Genomic DNA, 20698 nt, shown 5'->3' with positions numbered 1-20698 from the left:
TGAGTATGGATGTTTTGTACAGTTTCTCGAGAGTGTGTTCGTAGTGATAATTGATACAATTTCAGTTAAAAATAATTGGTATAATCGTTATTTATAAGCTATATACAAAATATGCGCTTTAGAACTTAGGCTAACTAAAGAACGTATGAACTACTCAAAGATGAGATGGTGGCCACCAGCCCGACCGAGTTCACTTGACCACCAGCGATTGCTTGAGATGCCGTACCAGGCCGGATCCAATATCCTGAACGTCCGGCCACTGTCGTATCACAAATATGACGAAGCAAATTGACAAAAATGTGGTAAGAACGCGGACCCTGGCAAAAAAAAAGAAAATACAAATAAATACTTCTCCAGCATTAATCGCTGCTTCAGGTTCTCCAATAGTTACCTCGTTTTGAGAAAAGGCATTATTATGCCTGCGGCGGTGGCCACAAGCAGAAGTACCACTTGCAATATCGTTAATACCACATTGATGAGTTTCACAACCAAGGCCCGTGCATTGGAATTATCAATGCCCTCGACGGTGACATATTGTTGCTGCGACATGTGCTCCATTTTCGATATCTGTACGAGAGCGAGAGCTCGGTTAGATTCGGTTTTATTTGGCTGGGGTTGGTTGGGTTGGTTGGGTTGGACCAGCCACCCAATCGCTCGAACTTACCCTCGTTTGACAGTTCTCGAGCACTTCGTTGACGTCACGTAGTCTTTCATCGCTTTGGTATTGTACTTTCTCCTCCATGTCGGCAATCGTTTGCTTCAGATTCTCAATTTCATTCTGTCAAACAAAGGCGGCAAAGCATGAGCACGAATGTCGGGCAAACTGCCAAGGCGTCAGCCAAGTGAACTACGAACTACGAACCTGATGTAATTCCGTCAAGTCATTGATTTGCTCCTCGAGTCCCTCGGCACGATAGCGTTCACTTTCGAGTGTGGCGGTCAGATTGTTGAATTCCTTTTGGCCCGTCTACCGAAAATAGAACACGGGTTAAAATATCACTGGTGTAAGAAGAAGCTTGTCCCGGCTTAACATTGGCTAAAACGTACCTCCAGCCGTTCGATGCGCTCCTTGAGCTTCTCGTTCTCGGCCTTTCGCTCGGCGAGCTCTGTTAGCAATGTCTTGAGCACTATGTGGTATTGGCTGGCACCCGACTGGCTCTTGCCAGACCTTCAATTAACAAAGAAAAATTAATTAACATTATAATAAAGAAGCTGAATTAAAAAAAGAAGAGTTGAAGAGTCGAAGTCCAAAGCAATCACCAAAATTTTATAGTGTTTGAAGGAACATTTCACATTTGATTTTGAAAGCAGTAACTAAATAAGGTTTTACTAATAGTTTTGTACACTTAAATATGAAAACCATTTAAATAGATATTTCTCATAAAAAGAAATATCAATGTTTTAAGCTCTAGTGAAGTTTGTTCCTTTAGAATTGTTTTCGAAATATTTAGTATAAGTATTAGTGTTAGTATAGTTTAGTTAAATTCATATTAAACTTACCCCCCAGGTATACTTTCGCTGGTCACGCTGCTGCATTCGCTGCCGTTGTCACTGTTGAATTTTCCGGTACCGCTGCCCGCTCCGCCAGTGTTGTTGTTCTGACCACCGCCTCCCGATCCCGTTGAGGTTCCGGCACCGGGCACTTGCTGCAGTCGCTCACTGCCCGCCAGAACATCTGCGTTTGCGGACTGCATGCCCTGCAGCTCGGCTTCGCTCATCTGGTTGATGTTGTCGGCGCTGCCAAACTTGTTCTTGATCAGGTGCGCGAACTCCCGCGGCTTGGACATCACGGATCCGGAGAAGCCGGTGATGCCATCGCGGATGTTGCCTCCGACATTTCGGAGTCCCTGGCCCACATCGCGCAACACTTCGCGCGGCTGGCGGTGCTGGCTCTTCGTCTGGAACTGGTGATTCTGCAGGTCCTTGGCCCGCTTTGTGTAGTTGTCCAGCTTCTTCTGCAGCTGCGAGATGCTGTGTGCGCTCTTCTGGTTCTTTTTCTCAAAAACAGCCTGTTTGGAGGTTTAAAAATTAAAAAGGTGCCCCTTTGAGAATGAGTACAGGGACATACCTTGATACGCTGCAGCTGCTGTTTATCCGCGCTGGCTGCCAACTTAAGATACTCGTTCACATTATCTAAAAAAAAGAAAACAAATAGATTTGTAAAATCCTTTTATGGAAGAAATGATTACATTTGCATTTATTTTCATAGTTATTCTTTAAAATATCTAACCATTTTTTGTAAGATGCTTTTATAAGCATGGTTAGTATCTTTTTCAGCTGGACTAAGTATAGAATTATTTAGACGATTTTTTTTTAACATTCTTGTGAGGAAATCATTGTAACTTTTTTTCAAGGCAATACTTAACCTTCTGTTGGTAAAAACTACTAGTTACCAAAAAGAAAGGTCACAAAAACAAACCTATGCATGTATAAATTTAACTAAACTGAAGTCTTCCACATCGTTTTTAATTAGATAATTACTTACTATATAGTAATTAGTATTTTGTACTCACCATCCCTGGCAGTTTGCTCCTGGCGGATGGACTCCTTGGTGCACTGGATCTTCGTGTTCAACCGGTCGATGGCCTGGACGCTGGAGCTGCGCTCGTGGCAGCGGCGATGGACCTTCTTGCTGCTGTCGAACTCGTCCGAGACGAAGGAGGAGTAGTAGTCCTCGTTGCCGGACAGCCGGGAGTCCTCCAGACCGCTGCCAGTGCCGGCGCTTCCCCCGCCACCTCCTCCACTGCTTTGTTGGGGGCCGAGGAAGTCCGTCATGTCGTTGACGCCGACGAGACCGCTGTAGGCCAGCAGTCCGCCCTGGTCGGAGCCATGGGTGCGTCGCTGGCGTTCGCGACTCCGCCTCCTGTGGGTGGGGCTGTGGCTGCGGAAGCCTCGGGCCGCCACCCCGCCGCTGACCAAGCTGCCGGTCACCGTGTTGCCGCCGCTGTAGACAGCCGCCTGTGCAGCTGCCACTGTGCTGGATGAGGCCGAGGAATTGCTGTTCGTGTTCGCCGAGGCTGCCCCCGATCCGGAAGTCGCCCCCCCGGCCGCCGTTGTTGTGGTCGCTGCCACGGGTCCGGTTCCCGTTCCTGATCCTCCTGCGGCACTCGTGGCACTCGCTCCGCCCGCAGTCGCCGCTGCTGTCTGAGTGGCTGCCGCTGCCTCGCTGGCTCGCTCCCGGGACACTGGCGAATTGTGGCGCATAGAAAGGTACGACTTGTGTTACTTTAAAAGTCTATCTGCGTTTTTTCTTTGTTGTTTGGGTTAGTCGCGTATTTGTCAGTTCGAAAAAAGCTTAGCTTTTTGTGTGATTTGTGTGGTGATGGAATGAGTTATCTCTTAGCCTTTTGTTTTTCAGTTTATGGATTTTTTTAAGATCACAATTTTATTTTGAATAGAATCCTGTGCTGTTAAACACAGCTCATTGCTTAAATATTTTGTTTACAAGTTATTTTGTTTAAACTCTTCAGATTACTCAAATTCGTGAATCGATTTGATTTGTTTTTATTGTCATAAGTTGCTATACAAACAGATCCAAATAAACAAATTGGAAGAATAATATATTTTTTGCATTGAAATGTTCTTTAAGCTTTGTTAAACTTTTACTTTGAAAACTGTAATTTTGTATACAATGCACTTTCTCTTTTTTCTTTTAAGCACTTTTGGTTTTTAAAAATAATTTACTATTTTTTTTATACTTTCAGCGTTTCACAATGGATTCGTTTTTAGGATCTTGAAAATGTGTTGTATGCACACTGGCGCTGATTTATAGTGCAGTTTGTGTGCTGAATGTGCGATGAATAAATTTTCGGAAAGAGTTATTTCGCTTTTTTGATTGACAGCTGGACAGGCAGGTGCGTGAGCCGTAGAAAAAGATAGACAAACAGGAAAAACAGAGACAGAGAGAGAACAGGGAAAAGAAGAAGCAGTGGCAGGCGGTTTAATAGCGTTTAAATTCGCGTTTATTTCGCTGTGAAAAGAACCAAAATAAGCAGCAATAAGTTTATGTGAATGGGTGTGTGGGTGGGGTGGTGAAAGTGTATTGATTGTGCATGAAAACTTGCAAAATAAACTTTGGGTATACCTACATTTATCAATGATTCTGATTGGTTTGGTCTGAATTGCAAGTGTGGCAAGTTAGGCAGGCTAACATTCAACGGTTACAAAGCTAAACAAGGAAAATATAAAAAAGGTATAAACAAAAACATAAAAACATAAGTGTGAAATCAAACAAATAACAGATGTTAGGCACAGTCAAATGTAAGAATTAATGACCGAAGGCACTCAAAAGTGGGCTACACATTTTGGCTATGATTTATGCATGGCCGTTCGAAAGCTCGTTGATGCCGAACTCGTAAAAACATTGCGAATAATGGGCGTAAAGGAGGGTGTTTGGGAGGTTTTGGATTCTGTGGGATGACTCATCTTCGCTCGTCATCTTGCGGGGTGACTATTTTCGAGCGAGAGCATAAAGACTGCCCGACCAGGGAAATCCTTCGTATCTAGATATGTATCTTGGTGATCTAATTTATCTATGAATTTTATTCTTATAGTATGTTATCTTTTCAAAAAAACTTTTTAAGCTCTTTCGCAACGCTTTACATTTTAACTAAATAAAAAACATGCTTTTAAAATATTTTTATGCATTTTGTACAATAAAAAATCACAAATTTTATTTTTGCAACCCGATTTTGTTTAATTTTTAAAATTGCAACAAGTCTTTTTAGTTTTTACTTGTATTTTTTTAAGTGGAACGATTTATTTTAAATACAGCTCTATAATGTATCTTAAATTCCGCCGAATGGTTGAGAAGCAAGAAATATAAAGCACTAAGCACTTAATCCCTAATCTACTGTTTCTACTACAACTCTTCAAACTAGTTGATACCGGAAGCACAAATTGAATCGGACGCCCACTGATAGCACAGCGTTCATTACCCATCCAAATCGGGCTCAGCAACCGCATCCAGACCCTCAGATTGACATTAGCCCCGCTGATAAGATGCAGGAAGCTCAAGCTTCAACACGAGCCAATCATTCCAATTATGCGACTAGCTAATTGAGAAGGAGGAGCCCAGGGAGGAGGGAAAGTGAGTGGATCGGAAGGAGGTGGAGGCGGAGGCGGAGGAGGAAGAGCCCGGTGGATTAATAATCATAATTGATAATTACTTTGCTCGGTGCTTCGACTGGCTGAGGGCGAGCGACTGGCACGGAGATTGGAGCTGGAACCGCGGGAGGGACGCAGGGGCTGCAGCGTTAGGAAGTCCCGATTCTGGTTCGAATTAAGGGCCGCATTACGCGAGGAGTCCATTATTGCATACTGCCATTCAGTTACCGCTGACGACTTCGCTGACTGCAAAGAAACGAAAAACATGAATGAGCACAATTATTTTCAGAACATTTTCTAGGCTAGGTAACAAAGTCCAAAGGTGAATCAACCGACGGCCAACTGATAATCCGCGCATAATCAGAATATACTGTATACACAAGTGTGAAGAAAACTGGAGCACATGGAATGAGGAATTCCATACATTATTCTTAGCGTTTGCTGGCAGATGGAAACCATCCTACACTTTTAAATACCCAAAAATAGTGTCATCACTGACACACTTCAAGTGCTTCGCCTTCAGATATGTATACAATCTATTCTTAACCAGATATGGTAGCAATTTGTTAGAGGTACTGCCTCCAGCTACCGACCGACCATATCAGGGAACCGTATATAGATTGATTATGTGAGTATATACGCTTTCCATCTGAAACTCAAGTGACATGGGCGGCATGCCAATGATGTTGGTTTTTGTTTTGGGGGAGGGACTTTAATTCCAGACGGCGGACGCATCGTCATTATCACTGTATGCCACCCTTATATGAATTGTTTACTTGATTATAAACATTTATAAAATTGAGCCTTTTGTTTACTTTATTGCCAGCACACCCAGTTGAGTTTCCCCCATTAACAAATTCCTATGGATTTAATCCGCTCGATATCATTCCATTGAATTCCATTGAATTTACGTATTCCTTTCTAAGTGAATCGGATAATCTTTGTTGGTTTGGAAGCCCTTCTAGATCGGAATCTTCTTTATCGGATGAAACTTTCTCGCACACTAAAGACCTACCCCATTGTTACTTCACTTGCAGCAATTGAAAGTCAACAAGCAGCACTTTCCACACGCGTTCTGCTTTTTCTTTATGCGCTTTACACTTTTCGGGTAATTTTCCATTTGGTAAATCCCTTTAAGCTCATTTCATGTGCTCAGACACTTTTACAGTCAATAATTTTGTATTTAAGCCTTAGAGCTGAGTAGTCAACAAAGAAATCTAGCGATCACTCTATAAAACATTTTAACTTTACTATCACAAAATAAAAAATTGGATTACATATTTAAATGGTTGGGTGATCTTAATAATCAGTTAGCACCTTTTAAACGCAATCCAAAATTGATTTTATATGTATAGCTTGGAATATATTGGCTTTAAAAAATTAATTAGATGCAATATTTCTGTATTGTTTTCTAGTTGTAAAGCTAGTTTAATCTCTGAATGGCATCACTGTTCTTAAACAGAGGACTGATTGGAAGAGGATATAGAATGCAGAGAGATAGAGCCGGACTTTACTCAGTCCGTTGCGCTTTCAACCCAAATGCTCATCTGCACTTGACTGCGCCACACTTGATGGGTTTTGCGGTGGAAGAGGAAGGCGGATGCGGATGAGGGGTTCGGTGCCTTTAGCTACGACGATTTGCTGTGTGAATCGAGCATAATCATTTTTCTTTGTGCCCCTTTCTTTCGGTTTGTTTGTGAATTTTAATCAACGTATTTTGTAACCTTCTTCTGTTTTTCGTGCTTTGTTATTCCCGCGGCTCGCGTCTCTTTCGCTTTCTTACACAGTTGTTTTTGCTCGTGCGCTGACTGATGTTTAAACAGAAAACAAAACAATAACAAAATAACAATAAGCGCATTGAAATTATATATCAAGCGAAACAAAGAAATGCCATGACGAATAAGGAATGCTCTTTCTTCGATTGTCAAAATAAAACTTTATCTATTTGTTGCAACACTTGTGGTCATTCGTTCCGTGGCATCTTAAATATTTTAAACTAATCCCCAGAAATAGCTACTATGATTAATAAAAGGAATAATCTATCTTAATTACTTTATTATTGTCTATTCTATTAAAATACAATATTTATTTTTTTTAAATTTGCAAAATTAATGCAAAATTGCAATTCTGCATACAAAACTCGCTAAGATCAGCTAAGATTGTAGACAGAAAAAATATTGGAGCGGGCTTATCAATCCTTCTAGTGAGGGGAACAAAAACAAAGTCTTACAATGCGAATTGAAAAAATATTCAGGGTCACTGCACTCGCGACTTTGAAACTCAAGCAGTCACAGACTTTGTCTCCCGTATCTCCTTCTTATGTTTCTCATTTCGAGACTTCTGTTTAGAACAAGTCGCAATTTGTACAGATGATAAGGCGCAGTGAGCAGTAGCCAACCCGGACCCTACATTTTTCGGTTATCAAAAGTCTAACAGAGATTCATAAAAAGGAAACGAGCCAAATCGGTTCCGCATTTTTGAGCACTTAGCAAGTAAAATCGAATCTGAAGTGTGTAAGGTTCCGAGATAATTGAAAAAAACACAGACCTATGACATAATGCAATGCCTCACTACTAAGAACATCGAGTTTGAAACATCTTCACATTAAACTACGTTTTGAAAATAAAGATTTAATTTAACAATTTCAAAATTTTATATCATCACTTTTGATGATGTTCATGTTCATGTATTACTAATGAAATAGCTTTAAAATATGAAAAGGTGTTTTACAGACTGATCACGTAAAATGGCATTTTCTGTTAATTATTTTAAAAGCATTTTAACTATTCAATTGTGTTTTGCAAAACAGACACTCTTATTATTATTCTGAACGTACGAATTCATGCAAATTTGCATAGAAAGCTTACGATTCAATTATGCCAAGACATTTGCTAATGACTCGGTACTGAAATACCACAACGTTTCGCACACAACATCTTGGGATTCTTTCTTGGCAGCGCAGCTGGTTATCTTTCGTGAAGGTCACCACGCTCGGATTATAAATATAAAGAACCGTATTAAATTATAAGTCCGTGCATACAGACAACGGCAGTCAGTCAGTCAACAAGTAATTACACGGCTGACTCTCGGTCTCGTTTGCATTCTCACCCAGTCTTCCTAAGTTCCCCTCCCCCTCCCGAAACGCCCCTCCTGCCACATCACCCTATGAACTGTGAGTAATTTTATCGTTAGACAGCGTGTTGTTGCTTTTTATAGACTTTGGTCCACATTTCTGCCATCTGAATACGGTTGCACTTGACTGTCTGGAAAATTTTTAATTTAAATGACCTTATGGCACACAGTTTAGATTAAAAACTCCCAATTACCTACAATTTAAAGAACCTTTAGAAAAACACTCCTATTAAAAAACTTATAAGTCCGCAAATAAATGTTTTGTTACATTTGAAAATATTATATATTTTGGCAAATATTTTAATATTTTATCGCAAAAAGTCCTCTTTCTGTCGAGTCTTTTTATGTCTTATGCTTTCTTATTGTATTGCTACGTTTTGGCGGAAAATCACTCGTTTTTTTGTGTGATTACGAAAGAGCTGCGAATACTGAACTCGACAGTATCAAAATGTTAGGCAGGTCAGGGCATTAAAACATAAACAACAACAACCTTTAAACTTGAGGTAATGCGAAGTTGGCTAAATAAAACCAGCAAATTGCAAAGAAAGGGGCAAAAACAAGTACGTGGGTAAACTTTTGGCTCTTGGCCCATTACCTCAACAATTTAACACGACGCAATGTTGTCAATGTTTTTTTTAGATGTTACCTTACTGGAGTTGTTGTTTCAGCACTTTGCGTTGTGTTTTATTATTGCAGGTGTTTAAATTGATGTTCGAGACCAGCCAAAGGTAAGTTGTAGCCTGCCAGTTATTTTTTTATTGGGGCTGACGACTTTGTTCTCTTTTGTTGCCAGACACAAAATGGGGAGGTGGAAAAGGTGGCGAAAGGGGAAATAAAAGCGGGTGGTAGGCCAGCTGTCAGGTGTCAAGCGCAAGTCGTGATTCATGCTACACCTAAGGAAAATCCGAAGTCGAAATGCACTTAGTTGCAATTATCTTCTCCTTAAAAAATAAAATATCTTACAAAAAAAGTGAATGAATCATCAAGTTGATCTGAATAAGTCTAGCTAAATATTTACTCGAAAAAAAATCTGGGTTTTTCTAAATATATATTTTTAAATGATTGTACCTTTTCTTGCAATAACCCATGTTGCTTAGAAGGAAACATACCCGCAGAAAGGGTAGGAAAAATATAAAACCGAAAGAGTTGCGCCACCTTTAGTTGTTGTTTTTCTTTTAGATAAGCTCACTTGGAACTGTCATAATCGACGACCACAACCACAAAAAAATAACTGGGGAAAAGAAACGAAACGTTTGTGTTATTTCCAATAAGCTTATTATCGCTGCAATGGATATCCAGTAGATCTATTTTCAAACTGCCACCGAAAGATATCAGCCATTGCAATTGTATTTTAATTACAAACCTTATTTATCAATCAATCAGCAAAAGTGGTTGTGTAAGTCGGAAAAGTGAGAGGAAATTTACTTCACTATCTGCCTAATTAGTGGGTAACACGGGTGCAAACCGAATCAATACCGTTTAGATAACAAAAAAATGCTTTTATTACTTGCTTCTTTGATTGGAATGATCTTAAGAAATTCTCAGAAAAGTCTAGTATTCATTTTTTGCAATATTTTTCTAAATGAGACGACAATCACACAAAGATGAAAAACATTTCTTTAGTCACATTTCTCGGTATCGTCCCACGTGTTTTCCTTTGGCCAATAATAGTTATTCACACACAGAGCTTTTCTGGGCAACATTGGCTATCAGTTGACCGTGCTTATGTCTTATCTAATGTCCACAAGAATCCCACACACCTGACATTAATCAGCCCTCAGGTGTTGGCTAAGCCCACATCCAATTGGTGCCACATTGAGTGTAAATAGTAAATAAAAAGTTTGATTCACCACCTTATAAATCAAGGAACAACAACTGCAGGAAACCTGATATCGTAATTTCTGTATACTGAAGCCAGAATCGGAGAAAGAAAGACACAGAATGACTCCCATACTGCGTCATTTTCTTGAACCATATGCATATATATTTATTTTTATAGGTCTATGACACGTTTTGTGTTTAAGCCGTATTCAGTAGGAAAGGAAACCAAAACATTTTCCCTTTCCCATTGATTTCAAGTGGGGAACTATAAGCTATAAGCTGTATTAATTAATACATTAATTTATCTGTAGTCTTTAACCAAAAGAAACACACCGTGTAGATCTTTTTGTTAACTGAGTTCACTCCTTTTCTAAATTTTACTACCATTGAATCATAAATACTACCTAGTTATCACTTTGGGACACAATCTTTATTGCCGTGTTATGACTGGCCATAATTAAACTCGGTAAGTCCCTGGAAGATGTACTCTATTTCAAAATGTTATTAAGGGGGGAATATCCATTCAGAAAAAAAAGAACCGAATTACTAGGTATGTTCAAATCGATCCATTCAATAAATTTCCGTTCCAGTTAGTTTTCCATGCGGTTTCGGTGCTACGGAAAAAGTTTTTAGCTGCCAACAGGGTAGTCAGCCAGGCAATTAGGTTTATGACAGTTATCTAATGCCTTCTGCCAAGTCTGCGGTGCTACTTCTACATTTTCTCTTTGGGGGACTATCTCTTCCGCTGCGGCTTCCCATTAACGCAATTGGTTTGTGCCACTTTCTTTGAGTTACTCGCAGCACGAGTCCAGCATGTGGGGCCATGATGCTGCTAAAACTTGGCAGACAATCTAGCGGGGCAGCCGTTGTTTCGGTCATAACTCATGACACATTTAAAACTATTTTATGGCCGGTTTCTACACCAAAACAAGCAACTGTGGGTGTTCTGTTTTTTCTTACTTTTCCTTGCTTTTTTTGTATAACCTAAAACCTTGACCGCGCCCACAGGTATATTTGTTGGTCCGCCAACTTATCAAAGCGCTCTTAAAATGGATTTGATTCTTACTGCCAAACAAAACCAAAAGTTGTAATTGTATAAATTGTTTAAATAGTTAACATATAGTCTGTTTCATATTTTCTTTCGCGACTCAAATTTTAATAGGAATTTCGCAAAAAATTTATTTTATCGAATTACGCTATTAGTTTCCCATTATGGCACATTTTCAAAGTCAATTATTGATTTCATCGGTATTATTTGGTTTTACTTATTACCCAATAATTAGGTATATGAACAAATAAAAATTAGTGTTTGCACGTTAACTAATTGCTCAAACATAATGGCTGGGTTTATGCAATTCAGCTTATTAATATTTTCCATACATGATCCACGCCCAAAAGCCCATTGTTTCATCATTCCATCTTGGGCGAACCGCTTAATTGACTTTTGCTGCGGGTCAATAACATTTTCGATGGCAACCAGAGTCGAGTGGAAAAAAGATCCAAAGAGGTTGAGTTGGGTTCGGACATATATTGTATGGTGTCATGGCATTTGTCAAATGAGACACTCCGAGCTGAACTTTAAGTCGGTTGAAACTTTGGGCTGTGCTCGAAAAAGGTTTTGAGGTAAAGGTATTGGGTTCAAAAAACCTCGGTGACTCATCCTCACTTCTCAGCAAGTTTTTTCCAGATACGAACGAAATTAGATACATATTTTTATTATGAAAGCAAGAAAAACAATGTAATCAAATATTTTAATAATGAGTTTTGATAAACATCTTTGCTTATATCGCTGCTTCTGGCGATTTTTGGTTGACTTATAAATCGTGGGAGAAAAAACTATTTGCTTAAGTTCTAAGAAAAATATACTTAAGATCTTTAGACATTTTCTAATTCTAAACTTATAGGTTACAAAATAGAATAAAAAAAATGTTTTTCCTAGAACCATTCCTATATACATACTTTCGTTTTACAAATAAACCTGAACATTATTTTATTATCCCCCAGTCTACCTAGTACACGTGGTTATATTTTCTTCGTATTTTATAGGATGCTTTTACAGTTCAGAATGACATGTTCATTTTAGTTCTACAGTTTATTCAGCTGTTGTTGATATTACTCATCGAATATTCGGACAAAGATCAACCTGCTTAACATTTTTACACTGAATGTTCAATGAATTGGCGACCGAACGTTGTCAGCAAAAACTCGCATGACTAAAATGCAAATATGAAAAATAAATAATGGTATAAACAAATGACACGCTGAGAGTGTATCGTGCTTGAAATATTAAACTCATGAAAATCGAAAAAACCGGAAAGAAAAACACAAAGCACGCTGCTTACTTGGCATTACACAAACAAAAATATTTATGCTTAAATTGGTCATTGTTTTTTGTCGAGTGGGGAAACAGAAACAAAAACCACAAATCAGAACGAACGAACGAAGAGAAAGAAAACAGATCAAAACACGTTTGCTAAGAGCTCGTGCTTTCGAAGGAGCCAGAAAGAAACAGCGCAGCATGAGTTGGGGCTTAAGTCCCCTCCCACTTTACTCCACCTTTCGCCCAAGCCCCCAAAAGCAGGGTGATTCATTGATGCCTGCCGCTGACGTTAAATCGCATTCTGTTGATGAATTTAAATTGTTCTCAAACGAACGTGTACACCCAAACTAAAGAAGGGGTACGAAATCATTGCAAAGACACCTTAAAAGATTCAATATCTGCGCATCGGTATCTCAACAAAATAATTTTAAGATTCTTAACAAAGCACATTTTTCATTGTCAACTAATGTCATATAAATAATTTATTCTGTTATTAGGATTCTCAGATTTACTATGTTTTAAACTTTTTTTTATTGAATTTTGTACTACAGGTTACTGATTAAATTTTAATTTCAAAAACAATATTAATAGACGATTTACCTAGAGCAAAGTCTGATAGTATATTCAAGCATTGTTCGGGTCACTGCACTGGCTTCCTGATTTCTTTGCTGGTCATGAAAAACAACCATAAATTTATTGATTGACAAGTCCTCAACCCTTTCGATTTCCCATTTATTTCCCCCTGTTTGCAACACAAGCCTTCCCAAACAGAAAAGGTGAAAGTGAAAACTGTCGTTTCCATTGTTTGTCTTTTTTTGTTTGTGCAAAACAATTTAACAATTTATGTGTAAATTTTCACAACGGAAGTTGTTGAAACCTATGTGTGGCCCCATCAGAGCGGCAAAAAAGCAAAAACAACAAACTGTAAAGCTGTAGTTAACATATAAGGTCATTGTCATATTTGGTCATCTGGTCGAGCGTATTTTTAACTAGGGTATGAGTCACTAGATCTGAGACACAGATAAATTCGTTCAACACTTCCCTAGGTTTCTAGTAAAGAACTCAAGTTTTAATTATTATTGCTCTTCTCCAAGTGAGCAACTCATTTTATAAAGTGTCCCAAAACACGGAAAATGTATTATTGAGTCACTAATATCTTAAGCATAAAGACCTGTGAATACAACCATTAGATATAAATTAGCATGACTGACATCATCACCTCAACGAAGGAGCCATAATCCATTTTTACCCTAGTTATGGAACCTTAATCTTCAAAAGAAATTCCAGTTTATGACACCCCTCCACTTATTTCTGCGTATTTGGCTCCAAATTCGTTTAAAAAGTCAAAAATTAACACGCAGCGAAGTGCAAATATAACCTTCTTCTTTTCGTCAATTATGATTAATAAACCTAATCTGTAAGATTAGCGAAGCAGTGGGAAAAAATTCGCAGACGAATCTTATCTTAGTTCGATGGCCGCATATAAGAAAGTTGAAAATTAAAAAAAGTAATCGTAAAAGGAACATGATTATAATGTTTAAGAGAAGGAAGTGCAATAGTCTGGAGTGGTTTTATAACTATTTTCAAGAGCCCAGCCGGCTAATCAGGCAGAAACTAAACCCACTATTAACCGCAAAATGAAATAAAGTATTTTTGTTGGGTGCGTCGCTTGTTGCCAGGACAAACTTGCCGAAAGAGCCGGGTGCCGCACATGGCTCTCTCAATTCGGTTCTCTCTTTTGGGCACACGCCCAAAACAACAGAGAATAAACAGAAATAAATAAAATTGGGGAAAACAAAAACAAATCGAATGGGTTCGTGAGAAGTTCAAGAACAAAATAAAACCCAATGCAAATTTCCTTTTGCTTGGTTTTTCGCTTGCCTTTGCCCACCAAACAAACTTAATTAAATATGCAAATAATCTGCGTGCTTTCGTGCTCTTTCGTATGCTTGGATTATATTGCATAATGCACGATATTCAAAGATTAATGGGGATTGAGAGAAAAAAAACAACAAATTTGGGACTTGGTTATATCCGAAAGCAATTCATCGAAGGTTCGTTTGAAGATTGTTTTCGATCAATACTGTGAGAATAAAAGAGGTATGTAGCAGAAAATGGAAAGTTAATTAATGTTCGTAATAAATTATTAATCAATCTCTGAGGAACTGACAAGCAACCCGCATAACAAAATTTGGTATAAAAGAAATAGTGGAAATACATTCATAAGGAAATTTACGCTTACATACTGAATTTTCGTTTAGGAAAATTCCACATTAAATAATACACTTTCAACTTTCACTTTGTAATCATCTAATAATTGTTCTTATAAATATGTTATTTCTATTTCTATTATTTTTAAAAAAGGAAATTGAGTAATTTAATAAAAACAAATGAGGTAAAAAACCGGTGAACTTAATAACTAACCCTTTTTAATGTATAAATTTTGTATGGCAGTGCAAATCACTTTATTGACCATGGTTTATACGCTTTACTTTCATGCTAATCAGTTGTTTTAAAATCTACACGTAGCCAAACAACATGTACCAAGCGTTAATCTCGTCTCTCATCTATTTGGCTCTTCCACGCTCCTCCCACCACCCACTTGCTCTTTGACGTCATCACAGGCTGATGTCTAGGTCTTCGCACTCTTGTGGGCTTTCAAAATTCCAAATGTATCCAGAATTGTTTGTGAGCAAGTGTTTTTGGCGCCGTTGGCAACAAAGTGAAGGGCAGGAGCTTTTCCATGCTCGTGGCCAATTTTAAAATCAAATTAAACAAACCCGAAATGAGCGCGCGTAATTTAAACATTTGGCTAAGGAATTTTTCAATGAAATATTTGATATTCATATTCGCACCGTGTGAGCCCAGAGTATCATAAATAAAATCATCAGTTGTCACAGACAAAAAGAGATTAGTCGGTGGAAAAGAGGAATGGTTGATCTGCACACGAAATTAAATAAATAATATAAATACTGCGCCAGAAATAGCTGGCAAGCAAACGAGAGCGGGAAAGAAGGCTACACCGCAAAACAAATATTCCAATTTTAAGCTTTTTTGGTTTTAAAACATTTTGTTATATAAAAATATATTTAAATATAAATATAATATAAACATAAACAGTTAATGAAATGCCAACAACAATGCTGCTGTAAATCTTTTTTAAGTTAAATAAAATCAGCAGTTTTTCTTTTTGTTTGCTGCTTTTTATAGTTTCACTTAAGGTTGTAGAGCCAAAATTCTAGCAGAACTATAATTTTGTCCTGTGTAGAAATAGCCTCGCTTTTCGATTCTTTTTTTCAGGCCGCTTACATTTATCATTCCCATTGAATTTAATTCAATTGCTGACAAAAACGTGTTGTTGTAGATTCAACCGTGCCTGTCTCCGAACAACAACAAAAGCAACCAAATGATAATGACAACAAACAGGAAGATGAGGCTATAGAAAGACTAACTTGCTTAAGACGATCCCACACAAAATGTGCAGCTAAGTGAATTGATCAAAAGACGCGGAGGAGAGTGTGATTGTTGCCATGCCATGAAACGCATTCTCTATTATTATAAATTGAATTGAAGTTGCTATTAGCGTTAATTGTGTTATGCATATGTCAGGGGGAAGTGGGGCTGCGCGGTTTAACAAATAGTAATCAAAGTGCAGTGGCAGGGAAAGCCAATTGTGGCACTTTTCAGGAGCGCAGTTACGGGTTAAAAACTCCCCTATTGTTGAAAACCTATGATTAGAAACTACTTATTATCAGTTTTTTTTTTATATTCGTTTTCTGAATGGTTTACATTAACTGCAAATAATTTGAAAAAAAAAAAAAAAAAAACAAAACTATTTTATAAATGCTCTGATACAGGAAACAATTATATTCAGGTTACAACAAAATTTGAGGAGAAATGTATAGCTTTCGATTATCAGTGTCATTGGTACTACAAAAACTATATAAAAAATACGGATTTTTTCCTCAAAGTTTTTAATTTGGCTCTTCGGTGTTTTTTTTTTATTAAAATCCAGTGTCATGTTTAATGCAGCTAAGAAGTATAAGGTAAAGCAAAAAGAAAATGTAACACATTTCATTTTTTAAATAAGAAGCATAATTCAAAAAAGAAAGCACTACCCAAAATGTCCTTACTAATTATTGTTTTTACAATATTTATAATATTTATAATATTTAGTATGACATTTATATTAATTTAATTTAGGAAATCAAAAACATTTACAGATTAACAACTAAACAATAAGTTAATTGCAACTCAAAGAGAACGTTCTTGAAGCCCCAAAAAGCATGGATCAATCCAATCCCTCGGCTTTTTTGGCATAAATTATTACCAAACCATTACACACACACGTTTGTGGGCACACAGTTACGTGAGTGCGTGTGGTTATGTGTTTGTGGGCCAGGTTGTGAATACACTTAAATAAACCACTTTGGACTATAAACAATATTCGGCACGCACTCACCTTTGCAACAACTGTTATTGAGGTGCAGCCACCCGCTCTCTCTCTTTCTCTCTTTCACCGCTTTTCACGCTCTCTGCCTCTCTCCCTGTTTTTGGCTGTTGCAGCGCTTGATTTTTATGCACACAATATTTTTTCTAACTGCGACGCCCTTTTTTCAATTTCTCTCACCAGCAAAACAACAACTATTTCACACACTCTGCTAACAACAATTATTTGGCTCTTCACTTTTTGTGTATTAGATTTTCCTCTTCGATTTCGCCTTCGTCCGTTTTCCCTTTGCTCTGCGCACCTCGTCAAATTTGTTATTAATCTGATTTATATGTACATTCTTGCGTGATTTTATATTTATGTTAACAATAGCATTGCAAATTTATTTGCAATTACTAACAAGATTAATTAATGCAATTTAGGAATAGCAAAGTATTGTTAAACACCTCCGATTCCAGTTGCAGTTTTCACGGGAAACTCGGCAATCGGGAGCTCAAGAAACGCGACGCACCTTCCACAACTTTTTCCCGCAGTGTGGCCAGTTTTCGTTTCGCTGTGCGACCTGCTCTCCGAAGGCGAAAACTCTTTTCCTAAAAAACCCCCCGCTAGTTCTTGTACCTTTAAGACACATGGTGGAAAACTCGGATTCAAAATGAACCAAAGAAAAGAAGTGACCCTTCCCCAAAAATCACTTCTCAATTTAAATAATGCGGAATATTTGAACAAGGAAACTTTTTAAGTTTATTAGTCGAAAAGAAACGACATAAAAAAGTATGCTAGTTTAATTTCAAAATTTTGCTGCTGCGGAAAGAAACAGATTTTAAAAACAGTTTGACTTGTTCAAAAAATTGTGTCATTATTACAGGAGGTAAACTATTGAATTTTCTTTTTACAAACACATGATCCTGTTTTAAGTTTATTTATTTGACATTCTTTTCAACCCAATTGGCAACGTTTTTAAAAAACTTACTTACTCCTGCATAGTTTTTAATAAACTATATTATACTTGATACACAAAACTAACAGCTAATAAAAAATGTGTTGAAGGCTTTTTTAAATTTGTAGAAAAGGACTAAAATTTATAACTTCAAAAATTTCGTACAACCAAAATTTTTATAAATTTTTTAGTACCAGAAAAATCACATAGTTTCAGTGTTGCTAAATTTTGAAATTGGCGCCTTCAAAAGCTTGATGCTGTGAAACTATGTCCATTTTAAAGTTATCGAATTGGTAAGAACTGCAATCCATTAAGTTTTTTTTTGCAAAAGCAAAACTAAAATATGTTTTTAATAAACGCTTTTTCCAATGAAAATTTTGTTCCGTGAGCGATTTAATTTTTTTTGCCCCTCCGCAATCGAATATTCGATATTAGCCAGGCGTTAGGTGATTTGTGTCACCCGTTAGGAACTCCCCGATTCGCTTATTGTCATCTTCCTTTTGTGTTTTTGTCTCTCTCTTTCGCTGGAACATAACGGACGTGTCGTTGCGTCGTCCTCTTCGTCGCGCGCGTGTGTGTGTGTGTGTCTGTGTGTACTGAAACATTTTGGGGTCGCAGCAAAGTGGAGAAAAAGTTCTTAATTATACAATACTCGTGTTTGTCTTGCAGCAAATCGAAGTAAGCCATTTGTGCGATTTAACCGCAAAGGGAAATACGAAAAGTTAGCTGAATTACGTGAGTAGCCAGTGTGCCAGAGCGGGGCGGCAAATCAGTGCGGCGTGAAAGAGAAGGAGCAGCAAAATAAAATTTGCTGTGAGTGCTTCTGTGTGTACGTGCCTGTTTTCAGTGTGCATGTGTGCTAAAACAAATGCCTAAATTGCAACAAAGAAAATTGTGTGAAATATACGAAGCGAAGAGCAGAGCGAAAGCGACGAAGAAAAAAAGAGGATGCTGCTCAAATAAGAAGAAGCAGGAGCAGCCGTCGCGAGTTTTCTCGCGCGTGTAGAGTGTGTGTGTGTAAATAAGAAATAAGAAGAAGCAAATCATAAAAAAGTGTAAAAATTAATCTTATATGTCCATATTTCCTGCAGCGCTTGACAACGAAAATTATATTAAGTGAATGCAAATACAACAAAGTTAATTATAGTGCTTAATCAGTGAACTGCGGTTTCAAACGACTTCGTCTTCCCCATCTCTGCAATTTCTTAACCGGAATGCCACCAACACCAAGCAACCAAAATCCACAGCAACAACAACGAATGGAATAAAAAACATAACTTTTAAGAGAGTGGTGAGAGAGAGGCAGAGGCGTCGGCTAACGGCTTATCAATTGACAAAGCACGAGGGAACAGAAGGAGAAAGAGGAAGAAGAAAAGAGTGCTGAGTGCGCGAAATGTGAGTAATCTTATAAACCGAAAAAGAACCAAGAACTAAAGATTATAACCAGGAAAAATCTGCCAAAAATTGTGATCACTTTGCTTGGGTAACAATAGGAAAATTGACACATAAAACGTGCTTAAGGGGTAAGAAATGTGTTTCACTGGTTTTGTTTTCGCCGTTTTTGATAAGAGCGGAAGTGTAATAGCAGAGACCTTGAGAAATGTCAAACGTATTTATTTATCGGTTTCCCATGTGACGGATACTGCTGAATCTGGGGCAGTTAATTATAATAGAGAGTGGGAAAACAGTGGGCGTTCGCTTTAAAACTGTGTCATAATGGAATTTTCAATTTGAATGGAAAATTATATTGTAAGCAAATTTTAGTATGCTAGGGTAGGTAGACTTATTTAAGCTCAACAATTTAAAAAAGTTAAAAAAAAAAAAAAAAAAAAAAACTTTGACAAAGTAAATCTATGTACATACATATTAGAAAAAATGTACCAAAATAAAATACAATTCGATTTCTTTAGATAAGAGCGTGGGGTTGCCGTTTGTTTAATAAACTGATTTTAAATATTGGTTTATTTTCAATTTCTTTCTTGCCATTTGCATTTCCATCTGGGCATTTACGTGAGAGTTGGAAGATGTTTTGGTTGTTTTTGGCCAGTAAAAGATAGGAATAAAATCCAATTTAGGGAACACACGAGAACGCCAACGCAATGGATAGTAAAAAAATAAGCCTAAAGCCAAGTTAGAGAAGTTTTTTTTTGTTGATTGCAGGCAAAGGACCCGAAACTGAAAACCAATTATGGCCAACTAGTTGAACCGGCTATAAGGCTTAAGAGCATGAGGGGATGGAAACATGCGTGGCCATTTGGCCGAAACGACTTTAGCCATTTATCCTGACCGCAAGTTTTATGTCAATTAAAAGTTGCTGCAATAGTTTCGTTTGTCTTCGGTAGTACGTCTTTACATACACAGAAAGTTACTAAACAAAAAAACTGGTTCCCAACTATTTTTCTATTTTCACGTTTCGATGATTTTCCTGATTTTTCTTTTTCAATTCAACAAAAATTGCTTAAAGCAATATTAATTAAATAGGAAAATAATGGCAAAAATAAACAAAAAAGTTAAAAGAAAACTTAACATGACTTACATTGAAGAACAATACAAATTAAAAAAATTAAATTTGTTTTGCTATTGTTATTGAACCAAAATTATCTTGGTAGTGTGTTTATTTAATTTTAGTTTTTATTTTATAAACTCTGTTGGTTCATTCCATCAAACTCTTACTGTATTTTAATCGCTCTGGTTGCTCCTCCGGAATACATATGTACGTATGTATGTACACAGATAGAAGTAAAAACATTTAAAAAGAAACAGTTTTTGCTCCCCACTTTTTTCCTCGAGTTCTGTGTTGTTGTGCTTTGTTGTTGCCATTGCACTCTGCTCTCCATTCCGCCTACTTCTTCGTTTTCTAGCTCCCTTCTTCCTCGTGGTAGCTTTTGATGCTTGCCCATGTATGTAAATGTGTGGGTATGTAAAAGAGATA

General features: G+C 37.5%; 2 protein-coding genes across 13 annotated transcripts in view; one reads left to right on the top strand and one right to left on the bottom strand.

The window, feature by feature from the left end:
• Window positions 1–59: 59 nt before the first annotated feature.
• On the bottom strand, window positions 60–17358 carry LOC108091796 (transmembrane and coiled-coil domains protein 2). Of its 7 annotated transcripts, none has more exons than XM_017191159.2 (10): window positions 16842–17358; window positions 5169–5352; window positions 2514–3185; window positions 2069–2133; window positions 1501–2009; window positions 1048–1168; window positions 863–967; window positions 665–778; window positions 392–567; window positions 60–317 (listed from the first exon to the last, which is right to left on the bottom strand). In XM_017191159.2, exons 2-10 carry the CDS (start codon window positions 5308–5310, stop codon window positions 191–193), a joined length of 2031 nt encoding a protein of 676 aa, XP_017046648.1. In that variant the 5' UTR covers window positions 5311–5352; window positions 16842–17358; the 3' UTR covers window positions 60–190. The 7 variants fall into 7 exon arrangements, with proteins under 7 accessions (XP_017046648.1, XP_017046649.1, XP_017046651.1 ...); XM_017191160.2 differs by having other exon boundaries at window positions 17276–17357; XM_017191162.2 differs by lacking the exon at window positions 5169–5352 and adding an exon at window positions 4089–4168 and having other exon boundaries at window positions 2514–3970; window positions 17276–17345.
• Window positions 17359–18262: 904 nt separating this feature from the next.
• Window positions 18263–20698, top strand: part of LOC108091779 (histone-lysine N-methyltransferase, H3 lysine-79 specific) — a 39019-nt gene continuing 36583 nt past the window's right edge. For 2 of the 6 annotated variants that reach the window (XR_001771415.2, XM_017191132.2), the window contains exon 1: window positions 18264–19161. The gene's annotated coding sequence lies outside the window, so the exon portion shown is untranslated. Of the gene's footprint in view, window positions 19162–20698 lie in introns of all 6 variants that reach the window. The other 4 variants (XM_017191131.2, XM_017191129.2, XM_017191130.2 and 1 more) reach the window with 4 other exon arrangements.

The sequence above is a fragment of the Drosophila ficusphila genome, unplaced genomic scaffold, assembly GCF_018152265.1.
Source record: "Drosophila ficusphila isolate 14025-0441.05 unplaced genomic scaffold, ASM1815226v1 contig_791, whole genome shotgun sequence".
Lineage (NCBI taxonomy): Eukaryota > Metazoa > Arthropoda > Insecta > Diptera > Drosophilidae > Drosophila > Drosophila ficusphila.
This window is presented reverse-complemented; position numbering and strand designations above follow the sequence as displayed.